Source organism: Salmo salar, chromosome 26 (assembly GCF_965601325.2).
Source record: "Salmo salar chromosome 26, fSalSal1, whole genome shotgun sequence".
NCBI classification, from domain to species: domain Eukaryota; kingdom Metazoa; phylum Chordata; class Actinopteri; order Salmoniformes; family Salmonidae; genus Salmo; species Salmo salar.
The window spans coordinates 11,232,277-11,256,206 of record NC_138316.1 but is presented as its reverse complement, the minus strand read 5'-3'; the positions used below and the strand labels follow the sequence as shown (position 1 = coordinate 11,256,206).

At 44.8% G+C, this 23,930-nt stretch overlaps 1 protein-coding gene across 1 annotated transcript in view; it reads right to left on the bottom strand.

Annotated features, from left to right (window-relative positions):
- The window catches only part of LOC106587147 (coiled-coil domain-containing protein 102A), an 86,246-nt gene that overhangs the window by 47,078 nt on the left and 15,238 nt on the right, over positions 1–23,930 (bottom strand). The window contains exons 2-5 of the mRNA XM_014175207.3: positions 5,258–5,999; positions 3,222–3,439; positions 2,283–2,391; positions 367–483 (exon numbers count right to left, since the gene is read on the bottom strand). Of these exons, the coding sequence (XP_014030682.1) occupies positions 367–483; positions 2,283–2,391; positions 3,222–3,439; positions 5,258–5,908 (1,095 nt within the window). The 5' untranslated portion in view covers positions 5,909–5,999. The remainder of the gene's footprint in view (positions 1–366; positions 484–2,282; positions 2,392–3,221; positions 3,440–5,257; positions 6,000–23,930) is intronic.

The following is a 23,930-nucleotide window of genomic DNA, read 5'->3' as shown; positions in this document are numbered from 1 at the left end:
GGGACAATGTGACCCGCTCCTCTGAGGGGGGACAGGCGATGGGAGGAAGGCGCTCTAAAGAACACTTCAAAGGAGAGGACTCGTTCCACTCCACCATGAGCCACAGGCGTGAAATATACTCTCCAAAAATGGCAACTTAGTACGTCAGTGACACACTGCCCACCCAGCCAGCTCTCACTTCCACCATGTCAACTAGTGGGTCACAGTTAGAGACAAGTGTCAACTTGAGTTCAATTGATGTTGAATGGGCTGAATTACCCCCATTATGTGTAAAGGGATTTGAGATCTATAAAGCTATCTAAGTCCAGTCCATTACAACCCATTATAGATGCTTAAAAGCCAACTGGCTGTGTGTTTCAGCCTCACCTCTGCTCGTAGCTCGGCCAGTTTCTTGTCCATACTAGTGCGTGCTCCCAGCTCATCCTCCAGGTCCTCCGACATGCGACCCAACTCATCCTGGTGTACCTCCTTCAACATGTTCAGCTGAGAGAGAGAGAGATGAGAGAGAGATGAGAGATGGATGAGAGAGATGAGAGAGATGAGAGAGAAATGAGAGAGAGAGATGAGAGAGAGATGAGAGAGAGATGAGAGATGGATGAGAGAGAGATGAGAGAGATGAGAGATGAGAGAGATGAGAGAGAAATGAGAGAGAGATGAGAGAGAGAGATGAGAGAGAGAGATGAGAGAGAGAGAGAGAGATGAGAGAGAGATGAGAGATGGATGAGAGAGAGAGAGAGAGAGAGAGAGAGATGAGAGAGAGATGAGAGAGAGAGAGCGAGAGAGAGAGAGAGAGAGAGAGATGAGAGAGAGAGATGAGAGAGAGAGAGAGAGAGAGAGAGAGATGAGAGAGAGAGAGAGATGAGAGAGAGATGAGAGAGAGGAGAGAGAGAGAGAGATGAGAGAGAGAGATGAGAGAGAGATAAGAGAGAGGAGAGAGAGAGAGATGAGAGAGAGATGAGAGATGAGAGATGGATGAGAGAGAAATGAGAGAGAGAGATGAGAGAGAGAGATGAGAGAGAGATGAGAGAGAGGAGAGAGAGAGATGAGAGAGAGATGAGAGAGAGAGATGAGAGAGAGATGAGAGAGAGATGAGAGATGAGAGATGGGAGAGAGAGAGAGATGAGAGAGATGAGAGAGAAATGAGAGAGAGAGATGAGAGAGAGATGAGAGAGAGAGAGAGAGAGATGAGAGAGAGATGAGAGAGAGAGAGAGAGAGATGAGAGAGAGATGAGAGAGAGAGAGATGAGAGAGAGATGAGAGAGATGAGAGAGAGAGAGAGATGAGAGAGAGATGAGAGAGAGATGAGAGATGAGAGAGAGAGATGAGAGAGAAGAGAGAGAGAGAGAGAGAGAGATGAGAGAGAGATGAGAGAGAGATGAGAGATGGATGGATGGATACAGCCAGACAGCAGGAACATCTACAGGTGTTAAGCTCCTTGGTAAGAATATCGGCGTCCATGGTCTTAGTGTTAGTTCGCTCTCCTCCTATAAACTGAGCCACCTTCAAGGTTGATATGTTACCATAAAACATGACGTTCTCACTCAGCTGTGCAGGCTACAGTGGTTTCTCCCTTTAACCTCGGAGATCCCACCGTGGTCCAGGCACATAATACACACGTGCCACAGCTCAACCTTCACCTCTCCTTCTCTGCGCTCTCCTTCTCATCAAACATTCATTGCCGCTCTCACTGTTCTCATCCCTCTTATCTCTCCTCTCTATCCTCTCCTCTCTCCTCCACCACCTCCTCTCTCTCTGCCCTTGATGATATCCAGAGAGATTATTCAGTCTTCACTGACTACCCTGCCAGTCCATTCATGGTTTTCCAATGACACACACACACACACACACACACACACACACACACACACACACACACACACACACACACACACACACACACACACACACACACACACACACACACACACACACACACACACAGAGCTTGTCTGCTCTGAGTACAGAGTGCCTCCTAGTGGCAGTCTCTTGTAAACACACTCTGAGCCGTCGGCTCTGGCTCTTTGAAGCTGCTGTCTCAGCAGGTGTGTCTGTGTGAGGTGGATGTGTGCCAGTCTGCCAGGCTGTATTGATGTAGGTACGGGGGGGTATATGGCCATATTCCCATGGTCAATATGATGTCAACACTTTTAAGACCACCAGGATGAAAGGGCTGACGTTTGATGCCTTTCCCCCGTTTGATGCGTGGCCTCAGAGGGCACGTATACGTCCCCTGGACGGGTGTTGGGGGGGATCGGAAGGTAAAAGTGACCTTCAAATCTCACCTGTTTCATTGCTTCCTGCTTGGTCTTGTTCTGCTCCTCGTATTTGAGTTTCCATTGGTTGAGCTCTGTTTCCAGCTTTTCTATGCTCTTACTGAGTGCATGCTTATCCCTGGGGAGAGAACATAGACGGTTAAATACTACTCTAGCAACATAGGTGATGACTATTCAACAGAGATAGATCCCAAACCTTCAGAGAACAATCTAAAACAGACACACTATTAGTTCTGAATATTTAATACAGGAAAATAGCTGTGCCTATTCAATATGTTTTTGAAGGAAGAGACTTGACAGAACCTGTGTCCCCCAAAATCCTATGTAACCGTGATGCCATCCAAACCGAGTTGGATAGATGTCGTGGTTAGCTAAAAGTGACAGCTGACTTCAACATTCTGGGTGAATATCAATGCCTATGGCACTGACAGAATGAATGGTCCAGAATGTTGCAGAATAGCCCAACAGAAACCAGTCTTAGAGACAGACGGGCTCTGCCAGATTGTTGGACCTGAAGATGCAGACCAATCACCAGCGAAAATCAGCAGCCTCCAGAGAGCTCATAAAACAGTTCCGATTCTAATGGAAAAGATAATGGGGCTGATGGTAGTGCTGGCGAGAGTGGGAAGCTACAGCGGTGCCAGAGCTGAGCTCAGGCAAAAAACAGGAGGCTCTGCTTGTAAATGATGAGACTGGCATCTCAGCCAGGGTGGAACAGAGAAGAGACAGAGCAGTTACTAGTCAACACTTTCCATACACTCAACATTAACGCTAATTTAATGATGAAATATGATGGACGGATGCATTGTGAAAGGTGTCTCGTTTGGCTCCGATTCAATACGAGCCATAATATGTCTGAGGAAAGAACCTTCACATACAGTGATTGAATATTCCTCAACCTCTCTAAATATTGTCTTCCTTCCTACTCCCTTGATCCCCTCTCCTTACTCGCGTTCCTTGAGCAGGACCTTCTGTGATTCGTCGAGGCGGAGCTGGAGGGCAGTGATCTTCCCGGGGTCCTCCTCCATGGCAGTGATGTCATCCCAGAGCAGCCGGCTGCGGTCCTGTCGACTCAGGGCAGAACGCAGGCTGCTGGCACTACGGGCGTCCCACGAGTCTGGACCTTCCGCCTTGGACCTCAGCACGGACTCCAACAGCTCCAGCTCCTAGGAGAAGGGAGGGATAGAAAGAACAGAATGACAGGTGATAAAGTGGAAGGGAGTGAGGGAGAGACAGAGGGCGTAAGTAAAAGGGAGAATCCGGGTGAATGTCCAGAAAGGAGAGAGGAATGAGGAAGAGGGATATATGCAATTTCATTCACTGTTAGTCTACACCTGTTGTTTATGAAGCATGTGCCAAATAACATTTGATTTGGTTAGATGAACCATGCAGTGGAGTCACCCCACTCTGAAACCCTGACGTCAGCCATCACAGCTCCACTCCAAGCGAGAAGGCTGGAGAGCGAAGCGGACTCCTAGACTCAAATATTTACTTTTCTTAATTAATCCCCAACAGGGAGACAGGTTTTTTCCTAGCTCAACAGCGCCGGTACAGCAGCTATCATATAACCCCCATCCCAATTTCCTGTCTGTAAAAAATTCATTCCCGGGCCATTTCATGGAGTAATCAAACACTGCCTTTTTTTCTGTCTCTTCATGTCTCTGGGAGCCACACAGGGCTCCGGACCCTCTGCCAACTTCCTGTTACTGAGAGAGCTGAGCACAAGAGCACAAACATCAGATGGGAGGAAAAACACAGGCTGTTACCAGTGGTGGCCAGCAGGGGGACCTAGAGGTTAATGTATGAGGTGGAGGTGAGCGGGTAGCGCCGCTCCTCTCACTCAGCCCGTCACATGTGGAAGCAATCAGCGTGTCTGTGTAAGACTGAGGGAGAGAACAATGGAGGGGCAGGAAATGGGATTGTATGTGAGCATCCCCACAATGCCCAGCTCAGCTTCATGCTGCTGTTTATCCAACAGTGATTTATTACAAATGGCCAGCTGCTTGCCTAGGGAGAGCTCAGTGTGTATGTTGGCCCATGGTGAGCCACTGAGGAAGAATTTGACTGGACATTCTCCTCCAGGTTGTGTTGTACGTCTTCTCATTATTCACTTATTTTCTGTGTTCCCTTTGGCTCCAGACTGGGAAACTGAGCACGGTTATCGCCATTACCTTCCATGCCTGAAGTGAACCTCCTGTTCTGTATGGGTGTGAAAGTGTGTCTGTCGAGCGTTTCCATGGAAACAGCAAGCCCCCATGTGTGAGTTGGCTGAAGGTCAAGTCAGATTGCAAATGACACTGATCTGTATTCACTGCTGCTTGAGCTGCACACAGCTGAACACTCCTTGCCAAGATTCACGTTTCCTAAAAACAGAAACCTCATCTCATCCAACTCTCAACAACGAGTTCTAAACAGGATTTGAATACACCTGATGAGCCAGCTCAGGGACTTTTTTTAATCTATTTTGACCTGTGTCTAATTGACAACGGACATCTGAGGACACCAACAGCTACTATGCCTTCCAATCACGCAAGATGACAGGCTTTTCTGTGACTGGAAGCTTGTTTTACTGTGTCTAAAGGGCATTTCCCTCCCCTTCAAAATGTCTGAGAATATGAGGCTCACAGAGAGGGAACTGGGTTCCAATGCTGCAGTACCCAGTCTGTGCCCCCCTGGGTAGAAGATAGGGTTGTGCAGGGGGGATTCTATTTTAAGAACAACAGCTACACTTCAGCTGAGCTCCCACTGAGGCACAACGCTGGAGGTTAAGCTCTGAGACATATCTGCTGCTGGCTCTTCATTAACAAGATGAAACGCTGGCCCAAATAAGTGACTGGTGCTCTATCTTCTACCAAGACCTCCGACCAACCTTCCCCTGGCTCTGATCTGTGCAAACCATTCTCTGACTGTTCTGGGTTATGGAGTACTGGGGTGTGTCTCTTACTGACATCGTATGGTTCTAGAGTGTGTGACCATTCTCTCACCTTCTGTCTGTCAGGTTTCTCTGTGTCCACATCTCTCACTGGTTCCTGTTCTGGTGACCCGGGCCCCTCGCTCACCCTGTCCTGCTTGCTGTCCACAAAGGGCTGTGAGGAGGAGGAGGATGGAGTGGAGGAGGAGGAAGGTGGTGCTGAGGGGGCGTGGGAGGGTGAGGCCTGGTCAGCACGGAGACGCAGTGCTTCCTGTCTGAGTGTCTCGTTTTCGGAGGCTAGTTCCTGCCGCTCCCGCCTTGCGCCTGTCAGCTCCTTGGTCAGGGCGTCCAGCCTCTGTCGGAGCTGCCGCACCTCGTCCCGTGCCCGGTTCCTCTCGGAGCGCACCTTGCTCCACTTCTCCCTCCAGTTGGCCGTGCAGTCCGACCACCAGCGCATTGTCTTCTCCATCTGGGCAGCTCGCGCCCTGGCTTCCTCCAGCTCCCTCAGACGCAGCTCCTCACGGCTCTCCCAGTCCCCAGACTCGCCCAGGCCAGGGGAGAGCAGCAGGGGAGGGCTGGAGCTGGGGGTGCCCCCCGTGGGGCTGGGCGTGTGGGTCAGGCTATCAGGAGAGCGGACCCTGTCCGGCCCCAGGCCCAGGCCACAGAGCAGGCCCGCCCCGGACTTAGCGGCCTCGGCCATGTGGGGGCTAGGGGTGTGGTTCATCACTGAGCCGATGATGATCCAGGAAAAAGCAGGAAACACGAGCGATGCTATGCACTCAGGAGTGCATGGTCGCCTTTACTCAGTTGGCTGCCTGCAGATTCAAACACAGAACAGAGACACTGGTTAGTTGGACAGTACTAGGGCTGTTGCAGTGAACATATTACCGCCACACCGGCGGTCACGAGTCATGACGCCAGTCAAATTCCACATGACTGTTGAGTCACTGTAATTAGGCTTCTCCAAGCTCTGATGCTGCTGATGGTCATTGGTAGCGTTCCAAACTTGCTAACTGCCTGGTACTCAGCACTCTATTGTCCCTCTAATCACTCTGACATCAATGCAAATCGAATCGAACATCTAATCAAACACTTCATGAGAGCCCATGAGCTCATGTTGCGCAACAGTTCTATAGGCTATGCCATTGCAGGAGAAAACAGAGTGATGGTCTCTACTAAAAAAAGGAGGATCAGCTTTCTATGGGCTAGGCCTAGTATATTTATTTCTCAACTTTCCTAATATTAAGCACATTGCTTATATTTACAACAGGAGTATAGCCAACCTGGCTGGCATGAAAATAAACCATGGGTTGAAAAGCGTCCTCCATTCACTATTTAAGTGCATAGATGACAAGTATTTTTCCCCGCATAAAACGCCCAGCATTAGAAACAATGCCTTTTTTTTTTTTACTTGTTCGAATCATAGTCGCACACCTCATGCAGCCTAGCCCATAGGCCTATATGTTTTAATAAGCTTTGTATCACAACTAAAGTGGGCAAATAACTTCTTAAAATGAAACACATGAATCCGCTTTACAAGGGGTGTAGAGCCTAACTGGCATATATAAGCAGCGTGAGTTTCAAATTTGGGGAAGATAATCTTCACCATAAAAATGCTCCTTTATAATAAAAGCATTTCATGCATAATTGCATTTGCGGCCACTTTTGGTTATGGTGTTTTTACCGCTAATGGAACATTCGCCTACTACCATGTGCGCATTGCTGAGCTTTTAATGTGAAGAAATAGCCTAGTTTATCAACATTTTAAGCTAAACGTTCTGATCTGTTGTGTCAGAACGTTTGCATTGCATAAAAAGGTTTGTATTCATTTGGGATCTATCGCATCCCACAACCGTCCCAGACTATGTTTGGAATATTTATTTATCGCACAGAATAGAATTGGTCGACTTTTGTACTGTGGGGGATAGTAGATTGACATAGTCTAGTACTTTTGCTGTTCGTTAGGCCTACTCATCTTGTTGACTGACGAAAAAAATATCTTCAATATGCACCTCGGAATTGGATTAGGACACGCGCAGTTGCGTCCCCGATGTGTCTGTCTGTGAGGAAAAACCCGATCACGTGACAGAGAGCAGTGTGAGGGAGATACGCTTCAGATTTCGCAGCACACACACACTGAGAAGGGCACAATGCAGCCCCGCGGGCCGCAAAAGGCATGGATTTTTTGGGGGGGTGCATTACGGCCACAAAGGGGATGCCGCCGTGAAATTCGAGGAATTATCAAGTGCTTGTCAAATTGTGAATGAGAGACTATTGGAGTGTGTACACCCTGCGCAAAAAAAAACTAAGCAGAGCTCATGCCTTTCAAGCAACTTTTTTCAAATCTTCATTAGAGTCTCATCATGCAGCCTTATAATATATTAAAAATCAAAACATACAGCCCAACGTTTATAGAACAACTAAAGTTACATGAATAACTATAAATTAAGCACATAGCAGTACCTATTTCTTTGTTAACCGCACAACACAGAATAGCCGCATGTGTGCACTCCCCCAAAAATATGGATATTTTATTCAGCTTTGTTCAATTGTATTTTGAATACTATAAAAGAATATAAAATAATGCCATGGAATTATAAGCAAATCTTGTTTGCTAAATGAATTAGCGTAGCCCACAGACATTTGGCATAGCCACATCAGGACCTAACATAAAGACAACTCAGAGTGTGCTATTCTGTTCTTCTGAAATAGACTACATTTTCTTCATTTCATGCTTCTTTAGACCTGTCTAAAGTAAATAATGGACTTATTGTGAAGTTGTAGGCTATATTACATGGATTTATTCGACTTTTGTGTGGAAGCCAGGAGATGCTAAATGTGTTCATGTTAATTAACGGTCAATTACAGTGAGACCGACAGTTATTTGTTTGACAATCACCAGCTGATGAAATGATTTCAACGCTCTAGTCTACTCCTATCCTATGATCATTAACCACAACTGCCACAGCAAAACAGTCTGGTCGATAAATGAGTAACATAAAGTCCAGTGTCCCTGTGGAGGTCAGAAATATGTTTTCCTGCTAGGTGTGATCTGGGGACAATCTGAGAAGGCGAGATACAATGGGCCATCCTCTTCATACTGTTCTGGTGCCAGTTACAGGAGGTTACAGATGAATGGTCACATGTTGGAGATTACATCTTGAAGAAAATTGCAAAGGTAATTTGTAAAAAGCCAATGATGAGAAACAAAGCTTCAACTAGCACCATGGCAACCCAGAAAACCCATTGACTTCAAGCATGACCAGACTCGGACTTCGGCTTAACACCATGGCAACTTGCAGTCCCAAGACACCGATGAATCAGTTACCATAAAGGAAAGTATGCAGAAAGACAGAATTAAAATTCTCTACAGATAGGTCATCACTCCAGGTCAGCATTCCACACAACCCAACAGTCCCCGGAAGGTGGGGGGCCCCCCAGATAGCATTTGAATGGCATGCCATGGCAAATATGTTTAGAATTACAGGAAACCGTTGTCAACCACATCAAGAATACATTTGCATTTGCTGACAGTGAGGGTAGATGTGACAGACAGAAAAAGAAGAGAGGATAGTGAATTTATTTTAATTTTAATTTAACTAGGCAGGTCATTTAAGAACAAATTCTTATTTACAATGACGGCTTACACGGCTAAACCCTAATGATGCTGGGCCAATTGTGCACCACCCTATGGGACTCCCAATCACAGCCAGTTGTGATAAATCCTGGAATCGAACCAGGGTCTGTAGTGATGCCTCTAGCGCTGCGAGAGAGCGAGAGAAAGAGAGAGGGGGCTGGATGAGACCGTTTGAGCTGATTTCTTGTGAGGGTAGAAACCGAAACTCAGATCATTAATTTCCGATTCCTAGAGGCAGTGACAGCATGGTTTATTTTTGTTAGACTAAATCTAAAAATACACCCACCGTATTCCTGTGAGTAACACATTTATGAGGAAAGCTCGTACAACATGCTTTCTCTCAAAGATCTTGTCAAAAATACCATCTCTGTCTCTGACTGTTCTCTGCCTGGTCTCTGTAAAAGTGGATGTCTTGAGGATTCTCAAACACAAAGGAGATGATATGAAAGACCGGGAGCAGTGCCGTCAGAGATGTATTATGTATCTATGTAACACCTTCACTGCCTGCGTTATCCTTGTGATGCATATTCTCCATTTCATATTCATTAATATTTCGGGGGGGGGGGGGGGGGGGGGTCTATAACATCTCACTATGCCATGCCATTTGAATGTCCCCTCCATATGAACTCCCTGCCTAACCCCCCCTAGTAGGCACCCACCTCTCTCACTAACTCACTCTGTCACTCCCCACCAGGGCTCACGCTACAGCTCAGAGATGGTGGTGGGAGTCAGCTGAGGGAGCCCAGTAGAGTAAGGAGATAAACCTCCCACTTCCTATCACCGATACTGAACACTATCCTCTGAGAGTCTTGTCTCGTACTCTCTCTAAGGCAGACGGAGACAGAGAGGGAGATGGTTTGGACCCTGTCGCCTTTGTACGACATCTCCGTCAGGGATACATGGTTCTTGTTAAGTATGTAATCTGAACCTCATCCGACGCAGACAGGAAGGTAGAATGAGAGCAGAAACGAGAGAAGAACGAGAAGGTTAGAGAAAGCATGAAACAGAGAGACAGAAGAAGAGTGCAGAAACCTGACTGGAAGAGATTGCATTTTGGGTATCAGAAGGGAAATGTTTGGTCTGTGTCTGGCTTGGAGACAGAGGTTTTGAAGGCTGCAGCTGGACAAGACACCTGGGTGTTTTCGCTGTAAATCCACAGTGGTTTAGACCTAGGCCTACATGGAGGGGGCAGTACCGTATGGCTTCAATGAGTCAATCAAGCAATAAGTTGCTCCTCAGTATCAGGATTGCAAAGAAAATGATCTAGAACTCCTGCCTAGGAATGGTCTACAGTGGGGGGAAAAAGTATTTGATCCCCTGCTGATTTTGTACATTTGCCCACTGACAAAGAAAGGATCAGTCTATCATTTTAATGGTAGGTTTATTTGAACAGTGAGAGACAGAATAACAACAAAAATATCCATAAATACACATGTCAAAAATGTTATAAATTGATTTGCATTTTAATGAGGGAAATAAGTATTTGACCCCCTCTCAATCAGAAAGATTTCTGGCTCCCAGGTGTCTTTTATACCAGTAACGAGCTGAGATTAGGAGCACACTCTTAAAAGGAGTGCTCCTAACCGCAGCTTGTTACCTGTAAAAAAGAGACCTGTCCACAGAAGCAATCAATCAATCAGATTCCAAACTCTCCACCATGGCCAAGACCAAAGAAGGTGACAACATTTGGTGCGATTATTCGCAAATGGAAGAAACACAAAAGAACTGTCAATATCCCTCGGCCTGGGGCTCCATGCAAGATCTCACCTCGTGGAGTTGCAATGATCATGAGAACGGTGAGGAATCAGCCCAGAACTACACGGGAGGATCTTGTCAATGATCTCAAGGCAGCTGGGACCATAGTCACCAAGAAAACAATTGGTAACACACTACGCCGTGAAGGACTGAAATCCTGCAGCGCCCGCAAGGTCCCCCTGCTCAAGAATACATATACAGGCCCGTCTGAAGTCTGCCAATGAACATTTGAATGACTCAGAGGACAACTGGTGAAAGTGTTGTGGTCAGATGAGACCAAAATGGAACTATTTTACATCAACTCAACTCGCCGTGTTTGGAGGAGGAGGAATGCTGCCTATGACCCCAAGAACACCATCTCCACCGTCAAACATGGAGGTGGAAACATTGTGCTTTGGGGGTGTTTTTCTGCTAAGGGGACAGGACAACTTCACCGCATCAAAGGGACGATGGACGGGGCCATGTACCGTCAAATCTTGGGTGAATACCTCCTTCCCTCAGCCAGGGCATTGAAAATGGGTCGTGGATGGGTATTCCAGCATGACAATGACCCAAATCACACGGCCAAGGCAACAAAGGAGTGGCTCAAGAAGAAACACATTAAGGTCCTGGAGTGGCCTAGCCAGTCTCCAGACCTTAATCCCATAGCAAATCTGTGGAGGGAGTTGAAGGTTCAAGTTGCAAAACGTCAGCCTCGAAACCTTAATGACTTGGAGAAGATCTGCAAAGAGGAGTGGGACAAAATCCATCCTGAGATGTGTGCAAACTTGGTGGCCAACTACAAGAAACGTCTGACCTCTGTGATTGCCAACAAGGGTTTTGCCACCAAGTACTAAGTCATGTTTTGCAGAGGGATCAAATACTTGTTTCCCTCATTAAAATGCAAATCATTTTATAACATTTTTGACATGCGTTTTTCTGGATTTTTTTGTTGTTATTCTGTCTCTCACTGTTTAAATAAACCTACTATTAAAATTATAGACTGATCATTTCTTTGTAAGTGGGCAAACGTACAAAATCAGCAGGGGATCAAATACTTTTTCCCCCCACTGTATTTAGCAACTGTCTACTTTGAGTGTAAAAGGAGGTTGAACAGTCTGCTAAAATACATTTCTTTCAAACAGACAGACAAGACATTGCACTTAAATGTGGTTTCACAAAGGAAACATGCATACATTTAAATGGAGCGCAGTTGACAAAATCACAGCTACCATACTCTATCTGTAGAGACATTTTTGCAGGGTCATGACTGTTGTCAACCACATCAAGAATACATTTGCATTTTTGCTGATAGTGAGGGTAGACAGAGAAAGAAGAGAGGATAGTGAATTTATTTTAACTAGGCAGGTCAGTTCAGAACAAACTCTTGTTTACAATGACAGCCTACACAGCCAAAACCTAACGATGCTAGGCCAATTGTGCACCGACCTATGGGACTCCCAATCACAGCCAGTTGTGATACAGCCTGGAATCAAACCAGGGTCTGTAGTGATGCCCCTAGCACTGATATGTAGGGCTTTAGACTGCTGCGCCACTCGAGAGCTCTAAGAAAGAGAGAGAGAAAGAGAGAGGGGGCTGGATGAGACAGTTTCTTGTAAGAGCACGAACCGAAACTCAGATCATTAATTTCCGATTACAAGAGGCAGCGACAGCATGGTTTATCTATGTTTGAGAATGAGGCAACAGACATTGCACTTAAATGTGGTTACACAAAGGAAACATACCTACATTCAAATGGAGAGCAGTTGACAAAACCACAGATACAGTACTCTATCTGTAGAGACAGCAGACTCTTCCTGTCACCTCATTTCATAGGTCAGGGGTGAAGAGTGTTTGAGTCTGTTTCTGGAATATGGAGTGTGTATGGGTGCTGAGATAAAGGGCTAAGCTGTTGCGTCTCGCTACATCATGATCAAAGACCCATCTCAACAATATCAAAGCCGACTGACAGACTAAGATTTGTCAACATGCCAATCAAAAGTTCAAGTTGATCTTCGGACCCATCCATGACCTAGAAGGTCAGCTGCTGTTCTATGAATTATTTCATTGGTTTGAATGGACTATCTGTTGTCTCCCTCTTATGGCTCCAGGGTGTATTTGTTCACCTTCACTGATCTGAGTCTTGTAGGGAAACATCAAAGAGGTGAACAAGGTATTGGACCGGGAAGTGATCCTAATACTAAGTGACTGCTGCAGACAGATACAATAAGCACAAACAAAAGTCTAGTCAATGAACTTCAAGAGACAAAAAGTGGGGCAAATCAATGTGGCTCTACAACGGGTGAGTGAAAAAATGTGTGCAAGAGGGAGCTAGTTTCAAAAAGACTCCAGATGGAGAGAAGAGATGGACAGAGACTGTAAACTAGAAAATAAAGAATAAAGTAAAAGCTGGAGCTGAGTTTTTGCATTTCAATACAATCTGCTCCAAGACAGTGGTATCAGGGGTCAGCGATCCCAAAATGAAATGCCTCTATAAATAAGCTGATTACTCTGGGGAACTTCCTTTGGGAACTGGTTCCAGCTGGAGGATCCAAGCTCATGTGGGATGTGTGGAATCCAGCCGATAGCTGCAGGGTACTGAGAAATGAAACACAGAAAGAGAGAATAGAGTAGCCTTCACTAACACAGAGACGCACCACCACTCAAAGTAACGGAAACAAATATGAATAGATGTTCTACTATAAAGTCTGTTGCAATTTTAAATGCACTTCAAATAAAGTTGGATTCGATTTATACTGTAAGACAACTGTGACATTTACTGTATATGCAAATTCTATTCCATCTAGACGTGTATCTATGTGGGGTAGGTTAGGGAATACAAGGACAAAGTGCTGTCACTACACACAGCCTGGTGTTGCTGTGAGAAAACAGTGTTCTGCCATCAGAAATAGAGGAGAGACAGTGACGTAAATTGAGAACGAGATAGTCAGAACTGCCAGTGCTCTTTAGAGGATGCAGGCAGAAAATTCTACCCACATGGGAAACATGCTGTCACGGATCCCCCCGGTACTGATGCTCCTTCTGTTCACTAGTTCCGGAGGTCTACGTCACCGGCTTTCTAGACTTCACTGAACGGGATTCATTATCATCAACCACGGACTGTCTTATCTGATTACATACACCTGGTTCCCATTTCCCCTGATTAGTATGTTATATATGTGCCATCTGTTCCTTCTGTCGGTTATTGTTCCCATGTCCGTTGGTGGTGCGAGTACCTATCCGTTAATATTGTGTATTACGGGTATCGTCCCGTGTCGTTCAACGAGTTTTACCCTCGCTCTTTTGTTTGGGTACTGCCCAGTGTTTTGTGGACGTTTTTTGGGGGTGTATTAAAAACCCCAATTGTGTATTCCTACGCCCGTCTCCAAATCCTTTATACCGGCGTGACACACGCTCTGTTTACAACTGTATTCAAGTGAAAGAGAGAAAGGAACAATATGACTCGCTGCTGCATTGCAATGCACTTTCCTGTTTTTAACAAGACACACACAAACAGTATCTTTATATAAAAAGCACAACCGCTTTAGTTGTTACAGATTGTATTGTGCAATGTCTGAAAGCGCATGTCCCAGTTGGCAACACTCCAGCACCTTGCGGTTTTTTACATCTGAAACTGCCAAAGGTAAGAAGGAAGTCAAACAGGATGAGTAGCCTAGGGTCTACAACCACAGTGTTTTTTGTCTTTCTTCCGTTTTGGTGAAGCGGATAGCATTTTCTTTTGTCACTGAGCCATTCGTTTTGATCTGAAAAACACAGAAAACAAACATGTAGCTATTAACCTGAGTGCTTGTCTCTGCATCTCTTTACTTAACGTACAGAAAGCCACAGGAGCAGATCTGAGATGGTAAACACAGACAGTGACGCTATCACTTTCTCTAAGTGCTTTGAGATGTTGTGTTATTGCTGCTACTGCAGGAAAGACAAGACTATCTGGGGCAAACACTTACAGTAAATCAGCATAGGAGGAAACAGTACACTTCACTACATCAGGTGACCTATAAAGTACTAAACAATAGTCTCACCGAATATATATGTAGGAGTGATGACAGAACTTCTGGTTAATTTTAATCTAGCTCATGTTATTCAATGGAGAAAATCATTGTACTGTGACTTCGAGCTCACTAACGTTAAATCCAACACCATCAGGAAAATGGGTCATGATTTGGTCATCTTGGTCTCATGATATTAAATCTACAGACAGCAACAGCAGAGGGAAGCGTTTTGCAAAACGTAAGTTCTAGAGACTTAAACAAGCTGGCCGAACATATGAACAGTCTCTGATAAATCCTTTTTTTTCGGTGAAGTTTGTCCAAATACCGCACGCAGTGTCATAGCTCATTAAAATCTCTCAGTCTGTAGTGCCTAACTGCAATGGCAAGCAAAAAAAATCTCTAAATTCTAGACAGTAAAACAACGATCCATGGATTTTAGGGCTTGTTTCCTGTTAGGGGGCCTGGATAATGGAGAGGGAGGGACAGGAACTGGCATCTGAGTATCACACAGCTGGCATAGCAGTCTCCATCTTCTACATATCAATGATCCGAACAACCTGCCCTGGCTGTGACTGTGCTCTTAATAGGGGTTCCACCCAGCAGGATGAGGGGGGACAATAAGAAGGTCAGGGCATAGCTGACCAGCAGAGAGAGGGGAGTCTGCCGGGTTCATCTCAAATTATAAATTGCTTTCACTGAGGACATCAAGGTCAACACTAATGTGTGACATTTTATTAATCCCCACAAGGTCAACTGCTATATCTAGGGAGTTTAGGGTTAACGTTAGAATTAGGTTTAGGGTTAGGAGCTAGGGTTAGTTTTAGGGTTAGGTTTGAGGTTAGGTGTTGAGGTTAAGGTTAGGGTTAGTTAGGGGTTAGGGAAAAGAAGATTTTGAATTGGAATGAATTGTGTGTCCCCACAAGGTTAGTTATACAAGACTGTGTGTGTGTGTGTGTGTGTGTGTGTGTGTGTGTGTGTGGTGTGTGTGTGTGTGTGTGTGTGTGTGTGTGTGTGTGTGTGTGTGGAGGGGGCCGGTGACTGCGGGGGAAACTGATAGAATAGAAGCTGACAGGTGTGAGGCTGACTGAAGAACCTGGCCGTTTTAATCCTGTTAGCTGGCGTCAGGGCACAAGAGGGACACGGCACAGAGAGGGGATGTTTCAACACGAATTAGCCATCAAATAAAGAACCATGACCTTCAGGGGCCCTAGGGGACATAAAAGTATCAGAGACGTATTTCTAACACACACGTGCATTTACGCAAACACGCACACACTCTCACACACACACACACACACACACACACACACACACACACACACACACACACACACACACACACACACACACACACACACACACACACAAATATACTAACCAGAGATCAAACCACCTGTGGCTTACACACTCTCACACATGTATTGAGACATAAATAAATGATGCTCATGTACTCACTCCCAAAGATGGGTTTAGGCAGAATAAAAATCCCATCTTTTGTCCCTGCCTGTGAGTTTGTGTGTTTTTGAGACACTGCCAACAGACTATTTGGTTTCCGCTCTGACTCACTACAACAATATGAGAGCTGAATGGATTCCCTCCCACAACCCCTTCCCTCAGACTGGAGGTAGGCAGTGAGTAGAGGGCCAGGTGCATGGTGCTAACCATAGAAATATAATGACTAATTCTGTTTTTATGGTGCTAATCATAGAAATATAATGACTAATTCTGTTTTTATGGTGCTAACCATGTGGAAGTGGATGTTTAGGAAGGGCGGCAGAACTTCCCTGTGTAAATAATTGAACCCCAACATAGTGTTTCCTTCACTGGACACCAGCTCCACTGTAGTGTATGTACAGTGACTTAGGAAAGTATTCAGACCCATTGACTTTTTCCACATTTTGTTACGTTACAGCCTTATTCTAAAATTGATTAAATAAATGTCCTCAGCAATCTACACACAATAGCCCATAATGACAAAGCGAAAACAGGTTTTTAGACATTTTTGCAAATGTATTAAAAATAAATAACAGAAATACCTTATTTACATTAGTATTCAGATCCTTTGCTATGAGACTCGAAATTGAGCTCAGGTGCATCCTGTTTCCACTGATCATCCTTGAGATGTTTCTACAACTTCATTGGAGTCCACCTGTGGTAAAATCAATTGATTGGACATGATTTGGAAAGGCACACACCTGTCTATAAAAGGTCCCAGAGTTGACAGTGCATGTCAGAGCAAAAACCAATCCATGAGGTCGAAGGAATTGTTCTTTGAGCTCCGAGGCAGGATTGTGTCGAGGCACAGATCTGGGGAAGGTATACCATAACATTTCTGCAGCATTGAAGGTCCCCAAGAACACAGTGGCCTCCATCATTCCTAACTGGAAGTTTGGAACCACCAATACTCTTCCAAACGCTGTCCACCCGGCCAAACTGAGCAATCGGGGGAGAAGGGCCTTGGTCAGGGAGGTGACCAAGAACCCGATGGTCACTCTGACAGAGCTCTAGAGTTCCTCTGTGGAGACCCTACGGTGAAGCATGGTGTTGGCAGCATCATGCTGTGGGGATGATTTTCAGTGGCAAGGACTGTGAGACTAGTTAGGATTGAGGCTAAGATGAACGGAGCATAGTACAGAGAGATCCTTGATGAAAACCTGTCCCAGAGCGTTCAGGACCTCAGACTGCGAAGGTCACCTTCCAACAGAACAACGACCCTAAGCACACAGCCAAGACAACATAGGAGTGGCTTCGGGACAAGTCTCTGAATGTCCTTGAGTGGGCCAGCCAGAGCCTAGACTTGAACCCAATCGAACATATCTGCAGAGACCTGACGCTCCCCATCCAATCTGACAGAGCTTGAGAGGATCTGCAGAGAAGAATAGGAGAAACTCCCCAAATACAGGTATGCCAGGCTTGTAGCGTCATACCCAAGAAGACTCAAGGCTGTAATCGCTGCCAAAGGTGCTTCAACAATGTACTGAGTAAAGGGTCTGAGTACTTATGTAAATGTGATCTTTCATTATTTAATTTTTTATAAATTAGCAAACATTTCTAAAAAGCTGTTTTTGCTTTGTCATTATGGGGTAATGTGTGTGGATTGATGAGGGAAAAAAACGATTTAATACATTTTAGAATAAGGCTGTAATCTGGTCTTCCCTGTAGCTCAGTTGGTAGAGCATGGTGTTTGCAATGCCAGCATGGTGTGTGCAACGCCAGGGTTGTGGGTTCAATTCCCATGGGGGGCCAGTACAAAAAAAAATCATGAAATGTATGCATTCACTACTGTAAGTTGCTCTGGATAAGAGTGTCTGCTAAATGACTAAAATGTAAAAAAAATGTAACTAACAAAATGTGGAAAAAGTCAATGGGTCTGAATACTTTCTGAAGGCACTATATTGTTTGCTCAGAATGTACCGACCTTGCCGATAATGAGTCTCAGTAGAGAGTTTAAGAACCAAGTATATAATGGCTATCAGGAATTTCCTGCAGTCTCCCTCTGATGTGTTTGATATGATTTATATTTAATTTGCTAGAAGACATGTCATACACCATTCATTTAAAACTCCAATCAGTTGTGCCTCAGTCAGCCTGGAGGACATTTGTTTTATTTATTTGACTAGGCAAGTAAGTTAAGAACAAATTCTTATTTACAATGACGGCCTACCCCAGCCAAATCCTAACGACGCTGGGTCAATTGTGCGCCGCCCTATGGGACTCCCAATCACGGCCGGTTGTGATACAGCCCAGGATCGAACCAGGGTCTGTAGCGACGCCTCTAGCACTGAGATGCAGTGCCGTAGTCCAGCTGCGCCACTCGAGAGCCCCAAAAGAAGAATCAAGAGAATTACACCAAAGCTGTTCATACCATTTCCGTGTCAGCCAAAGGTAAACCCAGAGAGAGAATCTTAATCTGCAGGAAAACTGCTGTGTCTTGGAAGTTTCACTTCAGGTTGACACTAGGGGGCAATAGAAGGTGATGTGCAGTGCCACCCTGCAGCTAGCCTGAATACATGAATGACTAAACAGCAGCAGCCAGCTAATTAACACTGGAGCTGATCATGCTAATGACACAGCACCTGGCCACAGGGCTCTGCTCTACCGCCTACAGGGATTACATCATGTTGCCTCTGTTGCTAACAATAACCAAGGATCTGAGGGGGAGAAGCTAGCTGCCTTCAGGCGACGTTGATCTTGCAGTGTTGTCATCCGTCCAGCAAGTCTGACAAAGTCTGAGCAATAATTAATGAAGAGAAGCAGAGCTGTGTTTAACTCAATATACAATATGTTAACCGTAATCGCTCCCTTCCCTTTCAATCATTTACTTACACGTGTATTTCTCTCCTCCCTATGACCAGGGCTGTCTTCCTGAAGGGCGGAGATATTCTGAGCTCGAGTTTGTGGTCAGGTGGTACATTTCCCTGTCCCGAATCTTCCTCACTACACTTTATCATCCTGTCACACAGGACATAGCGCCTGTGGACACCTGGCCTCACCGCTTTAACAGAGTCACAGCAGCTTTCCAACAGTCACATCTGGCACAATTACAAGGACACACACTGGACTGCAAGATCGAGGGTTGAGGAAAAAGAGGGGTGGTAAACAGGGAGGAAATGGTAAAGCAATAAAAGACTGGAAAGCTTAAAGAAAAGCTTAGACTGAAGGTCAAAATAACGTGGGTGATGGGTCATTGCAAAATGCAAACGCTGAACCCTACGTGCTTGATTAAATGGCTTCGATGGATTGTATGACGACACATGGATCATTGTTAACTTGCCATGTTAAATATGTTGTACAGTATGAATCATTGGTGCCTCGCAATGGGAAACATATGTGAAGGATAATATATGACGTGAATAACGATGTGCATTGCCTTAACTCCCTCGAGCTATGGAAAGGGATTTTGCAAAGGCACAAAGACGGAGAACTGGAGAGAAGTAGAATTGCCAGTATTCACATTCACAGACCGTGAAGCCTAGCATGCGAGACTTGTGAAGGAAATGGAAAGCTTCAGTGGCTGGATAGACCATGTGGTTACTGAGATCCGAGTGACTGAAAAGTGACAGCCTTGATAAGGAATAGGGAAAGATGTGGTGAGTGAGAGACATTTCAGTCAGATAATTAGGGAGGGAGCAGAGCAGACCATGTGAGGCAGTAGCTGAGGGAGAGGCGGAGAAGAGAAGGAGGGAGGAGAGGAGGCCTTTGACAGAGCAGCCGACTCAGCCGTAGATGGGGGAGTGTAACAGGCTTTTCAGAGGGCAGCAGATGGGAGAGTAGAGGCCTCTTGATGGGGTTCCCCCTCTGGATATAAATACATACAGGTTATTTAAAGCCCAGAGTCAGCCTGCCCTTAGCCATCCACCATGCAGGCACAAACACATTCATTTGATTTACTACCGGTCCCACTACCCATTAGAGAGGAGAGGCAGATGAGAGATGGGAGGGTAGGTGAAAGGAGAGCAGGGGAATGAATAGGAGATGTCACGGCTGTGTGAGTATGAGGGTGTACCATGGAAGAATGTGTGAATTAGTGTGTGACTCATCGCGTGAGCGCTTGTGGTAACGTGTGTTGGGTTGGAGTGCAGAGCGAATGTTCACTTCCTTTCACAATCCGTTCTGACACTATGAAAATCCTTTTGTGTGTACAAAATGTGGATGTGAAGCGTGTGTTTACGTGCGTGTGGTTGGATGACCCGACACTTTCTCTCTTTTGCTGAAACTAAATGAAGCTTGTTTGGCATCCCAATAAACACGCTATAAAAGTTTTTCACCAATGAGCCACGGCTCTGTGGCTCTTTTGTTCTGAGGGAAGTTTGGGCAGCAACAGAGGGGAAATAAGCCAAAACCATGTAACCCATGAAAGAGACCCAGGAGCTATGGAGCAAAACAGACAGGGTTGGCTTAGGTTGTTGACAACATGTTACCTACATTTCGTCTCCAATGTTTATTGAAAACATAAATAATGTTGCACAATGAGCACTTGTTGTCTCTCAAATACATCGTGACAGTTGTTTGTTAGCTACCTTGCAATTTTTTTGCCATATCAGCATAGTGTCACGTCCTGACCAGTATAGAGGATTATTTGTTATTGTAGTTTGGTCAGGACGTGGCAGAGGGTAGTTAGTTTATGTATTCCGGGGTTTTGGGTTTCTTTTCTATGTTTGTGTTTCTATGGGTTTTCTATCTGTTCTGTTTCTATGTTAGTTAATTGGGGTATGGACTCTCAATTGAAGGCAGGTGTTTTCTAGTTGCCTTTGATTGGGAGTCCTATATATTAGGGTGTGTTTGGTCTTGTTGTTTGTGGGTAGTTGTTTTAGCACTGCTATACATGTGTAGCCTGCTATACTGTTCCTGTCGGTCATTGTTTTCTTGTTTTTGTTCGTGGTGTTCACATTAGAATAAATTATGATGAGCACGCAATCCGCTGCATATTGGTCCACTTTTTCCGACAGCGATTTCAACATATCTTCTGATGAAGAGGATCGTGACACATAGACGTGACATGAGTCAAAACACCTCAAGGTATCAAGAACAAGATACTACTAACTGAAACGAGCCACTTACGATTCCCCACATGGCAGTTTTTCATCATTGTTGCTCGGTATCTGGCCATCCAGAACAACAACACACGGCCTTCTGCCTCATTGAAGCGTGTACATGGTTTTCTCAGCTAAGGATTGGTTACCACACACATATACAGTCGTGGCCAAAGGTTTTGAGAATGACACAAATATTAATTTTCTCAAAGTCTGCTGCCTCAGTTTGTATGATGGCAATTTGCATATACTCCAGAATGTTATGAAGAGTGATCAGATGAATTGCAATTAATTGCAAAGTCCCTCTTTGCCATGCAAATGAACTGAATACCAAAAAAACATTTCCACTGCATTTTAGCCCAGCCACAAAAGGACCAGCTGACATCATGTCAGTGATTCTCTCGTTAACTTCTTTCGGATCTGGGGGCAGTATTGAGTAGCTTGGATGAATAAGGTGCCCAGAGTAAACTGCCTGCTACTCAGGCCCAGAAGCTAGGATATGCATATTATTAGTAGATTTGGATAGAAAACACTCTTGATGTTTCAAAAACTGTTTGAATGATGTCTGTGAGTATAACAGAACTCATATGGTAGGCAAAAACCTGAGAAAAATCCAACCAGGAAGTGGGAAATCTGAGGTTTGTAGTTTTTCAAGTGATTGCCTATCCAATATACAGTATCTGTGGGGTCATATTGCACTTCCTAAGGCTTCCACTAGATGTCAACAGTCTTTAGAATGTTGTTTCAGGTTTCTAGTGTGAATGGGGAGATAATAAGAGCTATTTGAACCAGGTGTCTGGAAAAATGGCATGAGCTCAGTCATGCGTGCGGCCGTGAGAGCGAGCTGAGTTCCTTTTCATTTCTGAAGACAAAGGAATTGTCCGGTTGGAATATTATTGAAGATTTATGATAAAAACATTGATTAAAAGATTGATTCTATACATCGTTTGACATGTTTCTACAAACTGTAATGCAACTTTTTTGACTTTTTGTCTGGACTTAGTGCTTGCGCCTTCAGCATTTGGAATAGTGAACTGAACGTGTGAACAAAAAGGAGGTATTTGGACATAAATATGGACTTTATCGAAACAAAACAAACATTTATTGTGGAACTGGGATTCCTGGGAGTGTATTCTGATGAAGATCATCAAAGGTAAGTGAATATTTATAATGCTATTTCTGACTTTTGTTGACTCCACAACATGGAGGGTATCTGTATGGCTTGTTTTGGTGTCTGAGTGCTGTACTCAGATTATCGCATGGTGTGCTTTTGCCGTAAAGCTTTGTATAAATCTGACACAGCGGTTGCATTAAGGAGAAGTGTATCTTTAATTCTATGTAAAACACTTGTATCTTATATCAACGTTTATGATGAGTATTTCTGTAAATTGATGTGGCTCCCTGCAAAATCACTGGATGTTTTAGAGGCAAACATTACTGAACATAACGCGCCAATGTAAACTGAGATTTTTGGATATAAATATGAACTTTATCGAACAAAACATACATGTATTGTGTAACATGAAGTCCTATGAGTGCCATCTGATGAAGATCATCAAAGGTTAGTGATTAATTTTATCTCTATTTCTGCTTTTTATGACTCCTCTCTTTGGCTGGAAAATGGCTGTATGTTTTTTTGTGACTAGGCGCTGACCTAACATAATCATATGGTATGCTTTCGCCGTAAAGCCTTTTTGAAATCAGACACTGTGGCTGGATTAACAAGAAGTTAAGCTTTAAAATGGTGTATAATACTTGTATGCTTGAGGAATTTGAATTATGAGATTTTTGTTGTTTTGAATTTGGCCGCCTAGTGTCCCACATATCCCAGAGAGGTTAACACAGGTGTGAGTATTGACGAGGACAAGGCTGGAGATCACTCTGTCATGCTGATTGAGTTCGAATAACAGACTGGAAGCTTCAAAAGGGGGTGGTGCTTGGAGTCATTGTTCTTCCTCTGTCAACCATGGTTACCTGCAAGGAAACGTGCCGTCATCATTGCTTTGCACAAAAAGGGCTTCACAGGCAAGGATATTGCTGCCAGTAAGATTGCACCTAAATCAACCATTTATCGGATCATCAAGAACTTCAAGAAGAGCAGTTCAATTGTTGTGAAGAAGGCTTCATGGCGCCAGGACCTTCTCCTAAAGTTGTTTCAGCTGCGGGATCGGGGCACCACCAGTACAGAGCTTGCTCAGGAATGGCAGCAGGCAGGTGTGAGTGCATCTGCACGCACAGTGAGGCAAAGACTTTTGGAGTATGGCCTGGTGTCAAGAAGGGCAGCAAAGAAGCCACTTCTCTCCAGGAAAAACATCAGGGACAGACTGATATTCTGTTAAAGGTACAGGGATTGGACTGCTGAGGACTGGGGTAAAGTCATTTTCTCTGATGAATCCCCTTTCAGATTGTTTGGGGCATCCGGAAAAAAGCTTGTCTGGAGAAGACAAGGTGAGCGCTACCATCAGTCCCGTGTCATGCCAACAGTAAAGCATCCTGAGACCATTCATGTGTGGGGTTGCTTCTCAGCCAAGGGAGTGAGCTCACTCACAATTATGCCTAAGAACACAGCCATGAATAAAGAATGGTAACAACACATCCTCCGAGAGCAACTTCTCCCAACCATCCAGAAACAGTTTGGTGACAAACAATGCCTTTTCCAGCATGATGGAGCACCTTGCCATGAGGTAAAAGTGATAACTAAGTGGCTCAGGGAACAAAACATCGATATTTTGGGTCCATGGCCAGGAAACTCCCCAGACCTTAATCCCATTGAGAACTTGTGGTCAATCCTCAAGAGGCGGGTGGACAAACAAAACCCCACAAATTCTG